The sequence below is a fragment of the Perca flavescens genome, chromosome 1, assembly GCF_004354835.1.
Source record: "Perca flavescens isolate YP-PL-M2 chromosome 1, PFLA_1.0, whole genome shotgun sequence".
Lineage (NCBI taxonomy): Eukaryota > Metazoa > Chordata > Actinopteri > Perciformes > Percidae > Perca > Perca flavescens.
Genome location: NC_041331.1, coordinates 26,511,819 through 26,528,397, shown reverse-complemented (window position 1 = coordinate 26,528,397; position 16,579 = coordinate 26,511,819). Strand labels below are relative to the sequence as shown.

General features: G+C 45.9%; 1 protein-coding gene across 3 annotated transcripts in view; it reads left to right on the top strand.

The window, feature by feature from the left end:
• gse1b (Gse1 coiled-coil protein b) overlaps positions 1-16,579 on the top strand; it is a 172,995-nt gene that overhangs the window by 147,851 nt on the left and 8,565 nt on the right. For all 3 annotated transcript variants that reach the window (XM_028574106.1, XM_028574099.1, XM_028574113.1), the window contains 6 exons: positions 5,108-5,316; positions 10,773-10,939; positions 11,225-11,416; positions 13,057-13,224; positions 13,341-13,711; positions 14,944-15,274. In XM_028574106.1, the coding sequence (XP_028429907.1) occupies positions 5,108-5,316; positions 10,773-10,939; positions 11,225-11,416; positions 13,057-13,224; positions 13,341-13,711; positions 14,944-15,274 (1,438 nt within the window). The remainder of the gene's footprint in view (positions 1-5,107; positions 5,317-10,772; positions 10,940-11,224; positions 11,417-13,056; positions 13,225-13,340; positions 13,712-14,943; positions 15,275-16,579) is intronic.

The following is a 16,579-nucleotide window of genomic DNA, read 5'->3' as shown; positions in this document are numbered from 1 at the left end:
AGGCCTGCTGACTGTGCCGCCTGGCTGCTGTAGGCAGTGATGTGTGGGTGAGTCAGCCGTCAGGCAGAAGAAGCAACTTTGCCCGTGTTAGGAGCACCGGCTCCGGGGTGGGCAGAGCCATGTAGCCCCTGGAGCTTCAGTCACCTCTCTGTCTGCACAGCCTGTATTTATAGGCAACACACACACACACACACACACACACACACTCTCACCCTCTCACCCTCTGGTTCATGCTTTGAGGTGAGTAGTGCAGTATATATGAGGTGCCATGACTCAGTGTACTAAGGCCCAGAGGAATTAGTTAGGTTTGACTACTAGTATCACTGCCACCGGCTGTTTGAACTGATTTAATACCCTGAGCATGGCTGCTGTTTATACACACACACACACACACACACACACACACACACACGCACACACACACACACAGAGAAACACATACATTGTCACTTGTCTGTGGTGAGTAACGAATAGCTCTGTGTACTGAGTGCTGCGCTGAAGAGGCGAGGTAATGGATAATGAGTATCAGAGCAGAATAAAAAGGACACACTCATCTCATGTACACTCGCATTTACACACACACGATAGCACACACACGTGTGTGTGCAAACACACAACACACACACAGATAACACACTGCTTCAAAAAGGCAGGCCTGCTGATATCTGATTAATTAGGCAGACCTGGGTTTAATCCTCTCGGTTGTTTCTTTTTGCACACTCTTGGACACATACACACCACTAGAATGTCATGACTGTGTTCATACCAACTGAAGTACACTGCCTGGAGAGAGAATAAAGAGACCGAGAATAAAGGTGTACAAGATAGATGGACTGAATTGGCTGGAAAAAAGACAACTTGGAAGTAATTAGTTGATTTGTGAAAACCTGTGGTGTTTGTCAGATTGTGAGTATCTGTACACGTATGTGTTAGTGTGTGGCCTGAGGCTCCCCTTTTTTTCTGGGAGCCCAGAGCATGCTGGGACATAGGGGCAGTGTGTCTCTGACCTCTCCATCTGGAGCCTGCCTGAGGGTGTGTGTGTGTGTGTGTGTGTGTGTGTGTGTGTGTGTGTGTGTGTGTGTGTGTGTGTGTGTGTGTGTGTGTGTGTGTGTGTGTGTGTGTGTGTGTGTGTGTGTGTGTGTGTGTGTGTGTGTGTGTGTGTGTGTGTGTGTGTGTGTGTGTGTGTGTGTGTGTGTGTGTGTGTGTGTGTGTAAGGCAAAACCCTTCTGGCTGTGACTGGCCCTAAAACACTCATAAACAAGCTCATTTGTGTGTCCTCTCTCCATACACAGCGACCTTACACCTCACATGACTCTGTTCAGTAGCAAAGCAGCATTTAAGTATAATATACAGTTTGTACAGTCAGCAGAAGGCACAGAGGATTGCTCCTCTTATTTCCATCCGCCATCTTGTACCGTCTTTCTTTCCCTCGCTGGCACAGCAACACACAGTGTGCCTCTCCCCTCCCCCACTCAGTGATGCAGATTACAGGCTTTGTGTTGTGTTGTCAGTGCATGGCCAAGACTGTAGTAGCAGGTGTGTGCGGTGTTTGTGTGCATCAGTGGTTATTGTGTGTCTGTAAGTGTAAGTGTGTGTGTAGTGTGTGTTAGAGTGCACGTGTTGAGGCTTGTGCTGCTGGTGGGGTGGCATATGGATGCAGGGTTGGCTGGGCACTGCTATGCACACCAGGTGTGAAATGGACTGTTTAATTAAGTGCTGATGTTGTTGTAATGCATGCTGGGAGGGAAGCGGGTGGAGTGGGTGTGGGTGTGTTGGCGTTGTGGAGGAGAGCACCTTCTGCCTGGCAGGGCTGGCTATGCTTGGCTGTTTTGGCAGAGGCAGTGGGGAAGGTGGTGGTGGCAGAAGATTGGTAGGGGCCATTTGGCAACACTAAAACATTTATGTGTAGTGTTGTCTTCCTATCAAGGCTTAGTGATCCGGTGGGATTCACAGGCTGCTGGACTCTCCCATTGAATGAAACAGTCTGCTGAAGACCTGTGGTAGCTGTTTGATTGGGTCAGTGGCTGTACTAAAATGTGCCATCTATGCAGGGACACTTGGCCACAGCCTCTGACCACAGCTTGTTTTGTTTGTTTGTTGCTGCGGTTTATATTTTGTGTGTGCATGTGGGGCTCAGCTTGAGCGGTCAAGTGTGGAGGCAGTCTGGGAGAGTGGGACTGGTAATAGATGAGGCGATAGAGAAAGGAGCTTCACATTAATCACACACAGCTTGGGACTGAGACTGCGCTTGCTTTCTTTCTCTTTTTTTCTTTTGGTCTCTACCTTTTCTGTCCCTGTCTCTCCCCCCCCTCCTAACCCCATCACCACACACACACACACACACACACACACACACACACACACACACACACACACACACCCATACACTCCAAGAAAGTGACAATCAGTACAGCTAATAAAGTGCCGGTTTAGAGCTGATGAGCCTATTTTAGACCTTGGAGATGAAGGCTGTGCTTCGCTCTGCCCCCTCTAGCTCCCTACAGGACCAGCATGTATGGCCATCTTTCTGTATAGATGGAAAGGGAGGAGCATATGGCCAAAATGACACCAGCTTGGTGCCAATCACATGCCTCATATATTAAATTATTTTCCTATCCGATGCCACTATATATATGTGTGGGGGAGGGACGAAGAAGTGTGTGGGATGTTGTTAATGAGGATTAGGGTATTATAGAGGAATAATAGCTGTTTGTATTTTTTGTGGGTGTATACGTGGCAAGGAAGGGTGCCTAGGTGTGAACACTGATTCTGCATGCTGCAAAAAGAGAATGAAGCTGTTGGTAGACTGCCCTTGTCTCTTTTATTTCCTTCTACCCCTCACCTGCTTTTCCTGATCTTAATTATTTAGTCTGCCCTGCCTCTTCTCCAGTCTGCTTTGCCTCTACATGGAAAAGGAGGAGGAAGAGGAGGAGATGGGAAGAGAGGGGGGTGAGAGAAATAGATGGAGTAGAGGTCTGTTGCTTAGCAGTACTCTCCTCTGCCTCTTCCCTCCCTCCAGCCTTATTTGTTCCCCCATCCTTGTGTATGCATGTTTAGAGAGAGAGAGAGAGAGAGAGAGAGAGTGTGTGTGTGTGTGTGTGTGTGTGTGTGTGTGTGTGTGTGTGTGTGTGTGTGTGTGTGTGTGTGTGTCTATGTGTCTGGTGAGTGAATAGGCTGTGACACTAGAGCTGTATTAAGTGTAGCTCCATTCCCCAGGCTGAGTGGGCTGCTATTGATTGGCCTAGTCTTGCACAGGAGAGTAATGGCTCTCCTAGGTGAGGGGGGGAGGATTAGGCCACTAATTGCCATTGTGCAGACAAGATATGCCTCCCCCCTCAATATCCTCCACCCTGTCCCTGCCACCCACTCACCCATCTGCACCCCTTATCTCTCTGCTTTCCTCTCCATATCTCGCCTCACCTTGCACCTCTTTTACACTCTCACTTGCTGTTTTTCTTTCCCCAATCACTTCCTATCTCCTATCATTTTGTCTCACCTCACATGCATCATCACCATCTTTTCCTCACACACACACCCCCCCACACCACTTACATAGATTTTCAGATTTTTTCTAGACCATCACCTCACTGCCATTATCGATCCTTTCCATTATTTAGTGGTATTAGTTAGAATGAGGTGTTTAAAATCAGTCAATATCCTGACCGTACCTACCATAAGCTGACGTCTTAGGTTATGTTGCCACGGAAACTGAAGCAGGGAAGAAATGGCGGTTGGGTAAGAGATCTGTGGTTCTTGTTCTGATGGTGATAATTGGAGAAGAAGTAATCCTGAAAGTGGCCCGAGGTTTCAGCTGCTGTAGTTGCATGTAAGCACGTTTTATGCACATAAGCACACTACCGGCACATGTACACACATAAGCGCACATCTCGTGCTGCCCTTGCTGCTGCGCCGAAGTGTGTGTCCCATTGAGAGGGTTGTGACCCAGTTTGACTGTGTAATGCTGCGCTCACTCTGAGCGGAGGACACATGCAGCACACTGCACTGTCAGGAGAAGAGGGAAGAAGAGAGGAAATGAGAGGAAATGTAGAGACATCACACAGGTTAAAACGTAAGAGAAATAAAGAGAAGAAGGGAAGACAAAGGAATAAAAAAGACAAAAGGGAAGCGACAGTGGACACAGTTGAGAAGAACGGAAGGTGTAGCCTATATGGGGGGAGGTAAAGATGTATGGTTTGAAAGATGAAATGGCAGTAATAAACGTATATGAATGTGAGCATATTATTTAAGAGCTTTGGAACTAGAGAAAGCGAGATGGGTGGAAAGCAAGGCATGTGACCAGACCGTGACCCTGTGCTACAGGGTTTCCCTGGAGGGGTTTGTTAATGTGGCACAGCTACAGCGCAGCAGAGAAGCTCATTGGGCCAGCTTTTTACCACCTGCTGTGTGTGTGTGCGATGAAGGGATGAGTTCGGTGTGTAGCTGCAAGCACCACTGACCGTATATACATTCACTATGGCTGTTAGCCTCTTTACTCCGAAGCAGTGTGTTCTTTAGGGGTAAATTGTATATGTGTATGTGATTTATATACTTTTTTGCGTCGACTTTTAAAATTGATTCTTTTCCCAAGAATCAATTTTTTTTTAAACCAATAATTCACCTAAATATTTTTTGTTTATACGGTACCGCAGACAACATCATATCCGTTTGCAGCAAAACAAAGCGAAAGAAGAAAAAGCATAAAATACATGTTATGTACTTCTTTACAAATGAGGTGTGTGTGTGTGTGTGTGTGTGTGTGTGTGTGTGTGTGTGTGTGTGTGTGTGTCCGTCCGTCCGTCCGTCCGTCCGTCTGTCCGTCCTGCATGTCAAGGCTGTGTGACTCTCACAGGGCTGCTCATCCTGATCACTGTCACATCATAATAGGGGCCTAGGGCCATCCATCTGACCCTCTGCGTTTGTGTGAGTGTGTGTACATGTTATTTGTTTCTATTATAGTTCTGCAACTCCCTTGCCTTAGTGAAGGAGCTACAGGATTATACTGTTGTTACACTTGCCTTTTTATTAATAGAGCAAATCACAGACGTTTAGCTTGTCTTATGTTTCTTCTTTCACTGTACTCATGGCATTTGTCTCTGTCTTTCTCCAGCTGCATCCTCCATTAGCAGTGAGTCCTCTCCAGTGTCCTCCCCGGCCACCAACCACAGCTCTCCAGTCAGTACACCCAAGAGGGGTCCCCTTGGTCCAGGGCCTGTTCTGGTCCCCCCAGCGGGCCACAGTGTGCCAAACACTCCACCTGTAGTCACCATTGCTCCAACAAAGACTAGCAACGGCCTCTGGAGGAGCGAGGGACGTCAGGTAAAACCCCAATCAAACACCCATCACTCTGACCTTGAGCTTGCTCTCTTCCTTTTTCTTACTTCCCTTTTTTTTTCTTTCAGTTGCTCTCTTCCAGTGTCTTTTCTTTCTTTTTCTTGAAGCAACAAAAATGTTCTCATTCTTCAGTGTGCTTGCCAGTACAAGCGAGCACACAGACAAGCTCTCGAGGGATTAATGGATTTTGTAGATGGCCTTTAACCCATAGTGTGGCACTGCGTATTTGACATACATGTGACATAGCTGGCAGGTCTATGAATGTCAGCTTCGCTCAATACCCTCCCTGACCACCACATCAACTAAACCCCCCCTCCCCCCACGGCTCCAATGCGTTAAACAATGCCAGCTGCTACTGGGACGTTGAGGTGACAGCTTCAACGGCAGTTAACATCTGTGCCCCTCCAGCCCCCCTCCCACTTAGCCCTCTTGCACTTGGCCCAGCCCCTTCCGGGTCCCCAGCCTTTAGCCTCCAAAGTCCCCCCCCCATCCCCACCTCCAGCCACACCCTCTTAACTCAAGCAGTCAAGTGCATCCACCGCCTCGTCACCCCGACACCCACTCTCTGTTACGTAGTCGGGGAGAGAGAAAGAGGGAGAGCTGCTTGCTTTGATAAGGAGTGGATTATGGATTATGGCCTTGCTTTAAGCCTTCTTATCTCAGCTTACGGCTAATTTTCGAGGCCAAGTGCACATTTACAAACAGCAATCTGCAACATGCGGACACTCTCTGAGACACTTTGACAGTTCCCTGGAGAAAGAGGGAAGGGGTATAGCGAAGGGTGAGTGAGGAGGTCAGCCAGACAGCAATGTGTGGTAGCATATAGGCTATTGTCCTCTCCCCTGGCCAAACCCCCCTGACCCTCACCCTCTGTCGCTATAGCTTTTACGGAATGGACCTTCCGCAGTTCGAGGGTCAACCAGACCTGGGAGGGGCTGGAAAGACAGAGGAGCTCTCCCCTTTTTACCATTCCTTCAGCATAGCAAGTTTTAAAAAGCAGGAAAAGAATGAAACGGACAGAAGGTGTGTGTGTGTGTGTGTGTGCGTGTGCGTGTGCGTGTGCGTGTGCGTGTGCGTGTGTGTGTGTGCGTGTGCGTGTGTCTGTGGCGTCACTAGGTTTGTGGTACCTCCAGCAGCGTGGGGCCACCCAGCCAAAGAAAAGAATGAGGAGGTTAAGGGAGGTGATGTGGACAAGGGGTTGGGGGTAGAGGTCAGGTGGGCAGCAGCGGGGATGCGTCACGAAAGCTGGCGTCATAACATCTCCCCTATTTCCGCGGTGCCGCCTCAGCGAGCACATATAACTTTGTGTTCACAAAGAGCCACGGGGCCGTAAAGGACACATATCCACGTCATCAAAATGTCCCTCTTAAACAAAGATGATACTGTCTGGAGCTTTGCTTTCTTTGCTAATCACTGATCAGAAAGAATGCAACACAACCATACCAACCACACAAACAACTTAAAATGAAGATTTGAAGACAAATGGAGAGTCTGATAGAGGAAGGATAAATACAGAGAAAATAGTTGCATACAGAGATCTCTGGATCCCCTGTAGAGTGTCCAAGAAAAGCTTGTTGTTGTTGCTGTGTTGTATGTGTCCTGTTCTGTGTGTCAGAATGGTTGATTGGTGTCTCTCTGGCTGAGTCTGTCTTTCAAAGGGGGGTGATAGACAAGGCAGTGAAGGAGGGAGGGAGCGCTTGGTGCGTTGGCATTTTGCTTTAATGACTGCAGGAGTCTGCTCCCGCTGCTGCCTGTAATTGCTTTTTAATTGGCAATTTGGATTCATGGCTCCATCTGAGAGGCGTAAACGAGCGCTCTACAATGCGCAGGGTCTCCCACCCTCAGTGGGGGTTACAGGGGCCTGGCTCGCACAGAGGAAGATGGCTGTTAATGGATGTTTCTTTGAATCTGAGTGCTTGTATTTGTGCTCTGTACTTTGTATATGGCACGGTGCTGGTGATGATGTGTAGTTGCCTGAGTGACTAAGGTGCCTCTCTAATGGGGATGGAAGGTTCTATCTGTGTGGTGTATGTGCTTTTTCCATTGCTGATATATATACACATTGTACACATTGTCATTTACAAACGGGTTGATCATCTTACATGTATGAGGGACTTGCTGGTTTTCAGTGACACTATTAATTGTAAAAGCAGGAAGCAGAAGCTAGTGAGTTGTGAATTTGCAGCTGCACCACCATGCTTTGTTGTTTTACAGGCATCTATGTTCCATCCTCTGATGATGGGATTTTCAGTGAAATTTGTTGGAAAGGAACAGTTGATTCAATTTTAGTGGTAATTTGTGTCTGGCAATTGCACCAATTGACAGTTATTGAGTCATAGCCATGATTATGAAACCATGCCCCTATCACACACAAACTCTGTGTATGATGCACCACATTTGATTCATACCAACTTCTGGTCACCAGATGAATACCAGATAGAAAACACCACATATAGATTATAAACAGACTGTGCATGAGTCTTGTGGTGTAATGCCATCTAAGGTGGTCATTGGAGTGTTGTTTGGTTTAACCAGAAAGAATTATTTGGTCCGACTTGATTTGTGGTTAAGGTGGGGCACAGATTGAGACAAAGGTGCTACTTGGGTCTGCTCCTCACACATAAAACAATAGTGGTGTTCCATATCATACCGTTCATAATAATATCGGTATTATTTTTATCATGATATAAAAAAATAATATTGTGATAATGGCAATATTCTGACTTGATGAAATAATTGCCTGTTAATTTGGCAACTGTTTAAATCTGCACTTTGTTGTTCTATTTATACCCTGAGAAATTGTGATATTATTTTAGGGCTAATCACCCAGCCCTACACAACACACTGTACTATCAGTGGTGTTAGTCAAGCAATGATGACAGCTTTGCTAAACACTGATCACTTGGTTAGCAAAGCTGTCATCAGTGTGAGTATAACAATTGATTAAAATTGATTGACAGACAGTGTGATAGAAAGTGAGGCATCGCTAACCAGTAATATGTACCAGCAGCTGTACGTCATTATGCTCAGGAGGGGATGGACTGGAGAAATGCACACTGTGTGCTAGGGGTGGTACGGTTCACAAAACCCACGGTTCACGGTTTTAGGGTCACGGTTTTCGGTTCTGTACGGTTCTTGTTATTTTTTCTTTTAATCTTTAACACTCCAGAATATACTTCAGCATATAGCTAAAATTAGCATATTGAATATGCATGTTGCACAAAACATGCACACAGTGGCAGTTCTATATTGTTTTATTTCATCATAGGTAACATGAAATCCAAAATGTTCCCACACACCAGACTATAAACAACGCTGGCTCATCCTCCAGCTCCGGGCAGCCTCTCTCCCACTTTACATTTCTGCAGGTGACGTGACGTGACCTGCAGCGGCACCCCACTCCACTTGAGGAGCGGTCGGCTCGGTGTCTCTCAAAATCTGACAAAATCTTTTAAACTGACCTTTGTTGATCTGAAATGAAGACAGATTCAGCAACTGCACGGCCTATTTCTCGCTTAAAATGTTTTCAGAAACACGTTTCGGTGAACTATTTTAGTACAATATGAGATCGTATTCTGAACGAGCCGCCATGACAGTCTGTTTTGAAATTAGGGACCAGCCAGACCCATGTGACGCAATTGTCCAATCAGCTGCCATGGATTGCGTTTGTCACGCCCATCCCGCTCGTCATTTCCAGTAAGTGTTTTAACATAGGTGTCTAAAGTGGGCACTACGGCAGTAAGAGGTTAGTGCACATTAACAGTGTACTGACGAACCGTGCGGTACACACATGCTCCGAACCGAGACTAGCGAACCGAGCAGTTCGGGTGTTTTTTTCATGAACCGTACCACCCTTACTGTGTGCGCATGACTTCATCTGCAAGTTCATGTGGGTTAAGAAAATAAATGTGAATACATGTGTGTCCTCTTGTCTCCCACAAATACCATAAGGGCTTTTAAATAAAACTTCCAGACAGCCACCCATCAGCTATTGGTAGTGTCGGACAAGGAGGCAGATAAAGAAGAAGATACTTTGTGAAAAAAAGGAGAGGGAGCAAACCCGGGCATCTTGTGGTTCCCAAGTTACAATCTGATATTGACCTCTATTGACATATATGAACCTCTTTTCCAGTTGGCTGCTGATTGGGAGGGAACGTCTACCATCTCTTTGTGCTCATAAAGCTTTGAAAAGATGGAAGTGGCGTAAAGGGTTTTTAGGGGCCAGGAGGTCTGAGGGAGTAGAGTGTCTTACAGTTTAGTGAAGCGCAACAAACAACAAGGAGAAAACCGTAACATTAAACTACTGCAACGTGGGGGCGGCTTAGAAACAAAGGGGAGTCCAAACATTAGAGCCGTTTAAGATTGGATGTTAGCGCATCAGTGTCAGCTTGGGTCAGTGGCTGCAGACCAGGACGTGTAGGTAATGGCTCCTTAAATTGGATTTATTTTATCAGAGGCAGTAGTGAGAGAGAGGACAGTGCTGCTGTAAGGTCTCTCTCTAATCCTAGGGAGCCCAGAGGTTAATTTAGTGGGGCAAGAACTGCCTTCTCCTCTCAATGTCTTTATCTCTATATTCCCTTTCTTCCTTCTTTCTGTTTTTCCTAGTTGTTCCCTTGCCAACTTCAACTTGAATTCTCCTTTTGTGGGAGATGAGATAACTGTTCCACCCTACCTGTGAAAATCCTCCTTGACTGTATATCCCTCCATAAACAATTTCCTTCTACAACTTACAAGGGTTGTAAGTTTCTCTGTTCTGCTATTGCATTTGTAGGCAGAGGGAAACCAAATCTTCAGAAAATGCACTCCCACTCCCACAGCAGGATGTCTTTGTAGCTCTGAAACGGTGTATGTGCCTGCTGAGTGTGTGTGTGTGTTTGTTGTGGTATTGGATAAGTGAGACCAGGCTTGCTGCCAAAGGGTGAGAGGGAGGTGAAAGAAAAGAGGGAAGAAAGAGAAGAGAAACGGAGGCAGAGGGATGTTGCTTTTTGGACTTTGTTGTCTTCTTAGATGTTAGTGTTTAAGTTATGTACACACACACACACATACACACTTTGCTGAGATCCAAGTCATCATCTCTCTAGAATTACTGCTGTTGCACATCTACCGTTACCTCATCCTCATCAATCATGAGGATGACATCTCTTGTTTACAATTAGAGCAAAGCAGTGAGGCGTTTTTTTACCAGTCTCTGCCTGCTTGCTCCAGTTTTATCATATATCCCCCTCAGAGAAATGTTGATCCTTCCATTTTTACAGGGAGGTGGTTTGTGTGAGAAAGTGAATAAAGTGCCTGAGGTACAAAGAGAGAATGAGGGAGGCAGCTTCACCATAAACAGGCCTATTCTTTCCCTCACAGGATGGGCTCCATGAGCATTGACAACCGTGACGGTCACAGGTCTTCACGAACAATGACTTAGACTCTCTCTGTGTATCTCTCTCCAGGCTGACTCAGGGCCTCGTGGGGCCAGCAGAGAACGTCTGGGTGCAGAGGGGAGCCTCCCACAGGAAAAGGGTGGCCCCTCAGTCCCTGCCCACCTCCTGGGAAACCCCTATGCCTTTGGTCTCACCCCCGGTGCTGTCATGCAGGATTCACGTTTCCAGCCCCTCAAGTGAGTCCCACACTGTGTCTCTAGATTTGAGGAGTTTTCATGTTTTCAATTTAAAAGGACGTTTCTACATGCATTATTATAAGTATATGATCAATAATTCATGGGTATATTATACTCACTGGAATAAGCAGCCACAACAAATGACAAACATTTGTCTTGTTGCCGTTGGTGCTGAGAAACAATTAGTTTTAAAGAGTATGTATACATGTACAACAATGGACACATACAAATCAAACTAACCATAGCTTTGCTCTATTGTGCCCCTACCCCCTCTCCTACCTTCAGCCTGCCCAGACAGTTGCCTAATGCAGTCCCCCCTGGTCATGTACCAGAAGAGTACCTCCGTGGTTTCCGGCCCTATGCCACGACCGAGGATGCCCTCCGCATGCCCTCTTTGCCCTTAGGCCTGGACCCCGCCGCTGCAGCTGCCTACTACCACCCCAGCTACCTGCCCCACCCCTCCTTCACACCATACAGGTAAGCCTCTCCATTCATTTGTTTGGTTGACTTGGCACCCATTTCCTCAGAGAGCAAATTGTGTAAACCACTGCATATGACTGAACTAAGTATATGCTTCGTCTCAGCAGTAAACACATTAGTGTATAGCTGACCTTGAATTCATGTTACCAGAGGTAAAATATTGATGTCCTTTATTTGTATATTTATTAAACTGGGGGAGAGAGAATTTTCATTGATGTAAGAGAGTTTGAAGAGAGATGTGACTTAGACAGATGGCAGTACAAATGAAAAAAGCAGGTTCCAGGTAAACAAAAAGCAAAGTAACAGAATACAAATAACAGATATAAAATAACCATACTCGCTCTATCATCATGGACAGGAAGGAGGTCTGTTAAAACAAAGATCACAGAGTATCACTTTAAACAATTGCATCCTTGCACTGAACACTGGGGTACCTCTTTGCAACCCATAGCAGAGTTTATCATATGGATGCACTCTGTCCTAAATTACAGCTGTATACTGTATATTGTATCATCTGACAGGCTGCTGCTAAGAATTCTTGGTTTGAAAATATCCTGGACAGCTGTGTCAATATGCTTTTAAGAGATTGATTAAAAAATACATATACATTATTGTTGATTGCCAAAGGCTGCAGTAATGTCATTTACTACCCTCAGAGCTGCTGTAATGATGCTTTATTGCTTGCTAAATTACAGTGCAGTTCTTCATAAATCAAGGAGAAGCTTTACACTTATTTGACAGTTTTTCCATGGGTACCTCATATTTTCTGCAGTATTAGACAAACAGAACTCTGTATTTGCTTTATTAATGAACGAGTTGTATTTATTTTTAAGCGTCTTAAACCAAGCCAGTTAATAGCAAGACCCACTTTCCTCGTCTTTACCCGAGCTAGGTTATGCCTATGAATAAAATATGAACATCCAACAGAGAGCCACGGCTGGTTTTGCCACTTATCTCTATATATACTGTATCTGGAGCTTCTTCATGCATGCTTTGTGGGAAATTACCATAAAGGAATCCCTGAGCTGTTAATGCATCTGAGATAAGATGTATCCTGCTCACTACTGTGGTTTGTCCATTCTCTCCTAACATTGTTTGTGTTTTAGGTACTTTCTAGAGTTAATTATTGGAGAGACAGCCCAGTGATCATACAGAGAAAACACCAGCAGCAGAAAATCTATATTTATAAAGAAATAAATAAAAAATACATTCATTTTAAATGTATACTTTGTATGATCATGTCGACTGTGTGTGTGTTGAGAAGGACCTTGCTTGCTTTGGGCTATCACACAGGCTGCGTGCCCCTGGTCTGTCAACCTAGCAAGATCAGAGGACTGCAGCGCCCATCACACACTGCACTGTAATGGATTTAATGAGGGGATGAGCAGTGGATGTCACACACATACACAAAAACACACAGTTGTGCATCAACACACAGCACAGTCTCTCGCTTGCTGCTGTGTGGTGATTGAGGTTAGCTGACAGACACTGCTGCTTTCTTAAAAGATGGAAGACCCTGTGATGTCTCTTCTTTGGGAGATGGAGGTGCACAGGTTAATGAAAGTGAATGCTACACTGTCACACGGAGAGACTGACTTCTCTCTCTTTTTTTTTTTATTGCAATCCTTCTCTCCCAGGATGGATGACCCGTTCTGCCTCTCTGCTTTGAGGTCACCTTTCTATCAGCTGCCAGGAGGGGGAGCGTTACCTCCCATCCATCCCTCTGCTGTTCACATGCACCTACCTGGGGTCCGCTACCCTGGGGACTTCACGCACCCCTCACTGTCAGCACTGCAGTCTGAAAGGTAAAGTCTCCTTAATTCACGCCTACGTACAGTCACAAGTGCATGCATACAATAGATCTTAGCAGTGTGCCGTGATTTCTTTCGGATTTCACTGACATCTTCTTTCTTCTTTTAAGGCTTCAGCTGGAGGATGAGCTGCGGCAGAGAGAGAGGGAGCGTGAACGAGAACGGGAGCGTGAAAAAGAGAGAGAGCGTGAGGCGGAGAGAGAGAAAGAGCGGGAGAGAGAACGAGAGCGGGAGAGAGAGCGGGAGAAGGAGCTGGAGAGGGAGAGAGAGCGCGAGCGGGAAAGAGAGCGAGAGAGAGAGAGGGAGAGGGAGAGGGAGAGGGAGAAGGAGAAGGAACTGGAGAGGCAAAAGGAGAGAGCACTGAGGGAGAAGGAGCTACAAGCGTCCAAGGCCATGGAGAGCCACTATCTGGCTGAGCTCCATGCCATGAGGGGGCAGGAAGACCGAACCAAGCCTGAGAGACTCACCCCTAATCGGGCTGGTATGTGTCCGTGCTGCCCCTGTAGCTTCCTTAAGCTACAATCATACTGCCTATAAACACATGTCCCTATAAACACTTAATATCAGCTAGAGCCGAAAACAATTAGTTGATTAATGAATGAGTCAAAAAAATTATAGTTTGCGCAGAACAGCGCAAAGCCCGACGCAAGTGTCTTTGCTAGTTTAAGACCGACGCAGTTGTCAATTTCCCGTCCAGCGCCCGCGTCGTTAAAATAGAAAATGCCCATCTTTGCCCCATTGGCGTGCTGGTCTTACAGGGAGGTGTGTTCAGGTGAATTCTTGGCATACTGCTATCTTGAGACAGCGGGAAGTGATTGCGCCATTGACAAACAAAAACCTGGTTTAAAGTCAATAGCGCAGCATTTCATTGTTATTTTAACAGCAAATTAGTAAAAAGCCTAGGCTTGTGCACAGCGCGTGCACACTATGCTTGTTACACACATACACAGGGAAGCGCAGCAGCACACAAACATGCAAAAGATTACAAATAAAAATGTTGCGGTGCAAATCTGCCATCATAATAGCAATGCGCAAAGGTACAAACGCACCTGGCTTTTAAAGGGAATGGGAGATGACACTCTGATTGGTATATGCATGTTACGCCCAAAACACTAAGTACAACCCTTTTGAACCATGCGCCTGGCACACGGACCCTTTTTTCCGCCGTCAAACTAACAAAAGTGTATTTGGACACGCCCTAAACGCACCTGCGCCATGCACTTCATGCCGTGCGCTTAGATCGTTAAAATAGGGCCCTTATTATTTTTGGGGTTTCGGACTGTTAGTCAGACAATAATTTATTTAGAAAAATACAACGTTTCGGTCTTAAACCTTCATCAGGTACCTGATGAAGGTCTAAGACCGAAACGTTGTATTTTTCTAAATAAATTATTGCTTACGTAAAGGTCAGTGTGCGGGACTTTCTCTAAGCTTCTGATCTGCTACTTTTGATCATATCCTACGCACCTGCCCGACAAAAGAGGTTTGCAAAAAAGCTTTCCTACGTTGGACTGTTAGTCAGACAAAACAAGCAATTTGAAGTCATCACATTGTACTCTTGTCATGTGACATGGACATTTTTCACTATTTTCTGACATTTTTAAAGACTAAACTAATAACCCTTGAATTAGGAAATTATCATCAAATGAAAAATAATCATTAGTTGCTGCCTTAATATCAAAAATGTTTACACTGACCTTTCTCCCTCTGCAGATAAAACCAAAGAGCCCGCCCCTCCAGCTCCCAAACTAGTCCCACCAGGACTCCACTCTTCAATGGTCCAATCACATCATCCCATCCCTGGTCTAATCTCAGGCCACGGCCTCTATATAGGGTCCAGCGCTGTAGGGACGGGGCTCTCTGCCTCAATGATCGCACAGAGGGCAAATGAGGAGGAGAGGTGGTTGGCGCGGCAACGTAAGCTACGGCAGGAGAAAGAGGATCGTCAGTACCAGGTGTCTGAATTCCGCCAGCAGGTTCTGGAGCAGCACTTGGACTTGGGCCGGCCAGCTGATGCACCAGAACACAGGACAGACTCACACAGGTGAGACATTGCAGTCCAGCCACCATGTACAGAACATTCAAACCCACTTACAGTTTTTAACCACATGCCATGGTGGTATTTATTTTCACATGACTTGGCAATTGATTTTTTTTGTTTGAGTTGTTATGCCTAGGTTGTTTGATAGAGACAAGCAGTTGTCTGCTCTGAGAACGCATGCATGTTTTCAGTGCAAACACTATTTTTGGGGTGTTTGGCTGTCTGTCTCTGCTAGCCTTGTAGGGACAGTTGTGCCTGTGTTCTGAAGCCTCAGAAGCTGGCAGGCTTTAGAAGTTTTTTTTCAGGCAGGACTGGAAAAAAGATAAACCCTGTCAGAAGCATCACATCTATTCTATTTCTGTCCATGCTTCCTCCCAGGTCTGACATGTAGGCAAACAGGCAATTTAGGTGTTGATGTATGTGTAAAGTGGGGTCCTGATGACTGCCGTTTCATGAGTAGTGGGTAGAATGTTTCAAACAGGCAGTGAGTAGGACTGCTAAGATACACAAAGGCTAATTCTCTAATCCTCTCAACCTTGCACAGCGTAAGCCCCCTGCTTACCCTCCTTTGTTACTGTGCCTGTGTTTGTGTTGTTGTGTGTGTGATTCAAAAGTGAGGCTGTGGTTAATGCTGAACTGGTAGGACAGAAGCAATACACACGTCTGCTATTAGTAACCCTGGGGTATAATCTCAGAATCACAGCTCACAGGCTGCAGATTGCAGATAACAAACATTTACTCACTCACACACAGACAGACACGCAAACAGAAACAGGGAGGCATAGATAATTTGACTGGTCATGCAGTGTGCGCTCCTGCCAGGTTTGATTTGGAAAGATGCTCGAGAAAGTGTCCATCAGCCATCTGCCTTTCTTTCTTCCTCACTTTTGCCACCATGCTATCTCTTTTCACCCTTGTTCCCCCTTTACGTATACATTCTTCTTCTCTCTCTAATATAATTGACTGTGATCCCTTATCTAACAATCATCATTCTCCTACCCACCCTATGTCAATCTTTTTCTCATTGCCTGCCTGTCAGTCAGGAGAAATATTTCTCCTGGCCTCTTCCTTGGTAGTGTCTGTGTCTGTGTGTCTGTGTGGGCCCGTGTGTGCATGCATTCCACACTACAAGGACCTAACAGATCAAAAACAGGCCTGTGCATCTGGAGGACATTGTGTGCCTTGGCCACATCCTCACTCTGCTCTGGGCTACTCTGTCTGAGCTTGATAACACTGCCTTGCCGCACAAACCCACAGACATTCTGACAGGGATCAAGGGAAATAGGCTGGGCATATAAGCACTATGGT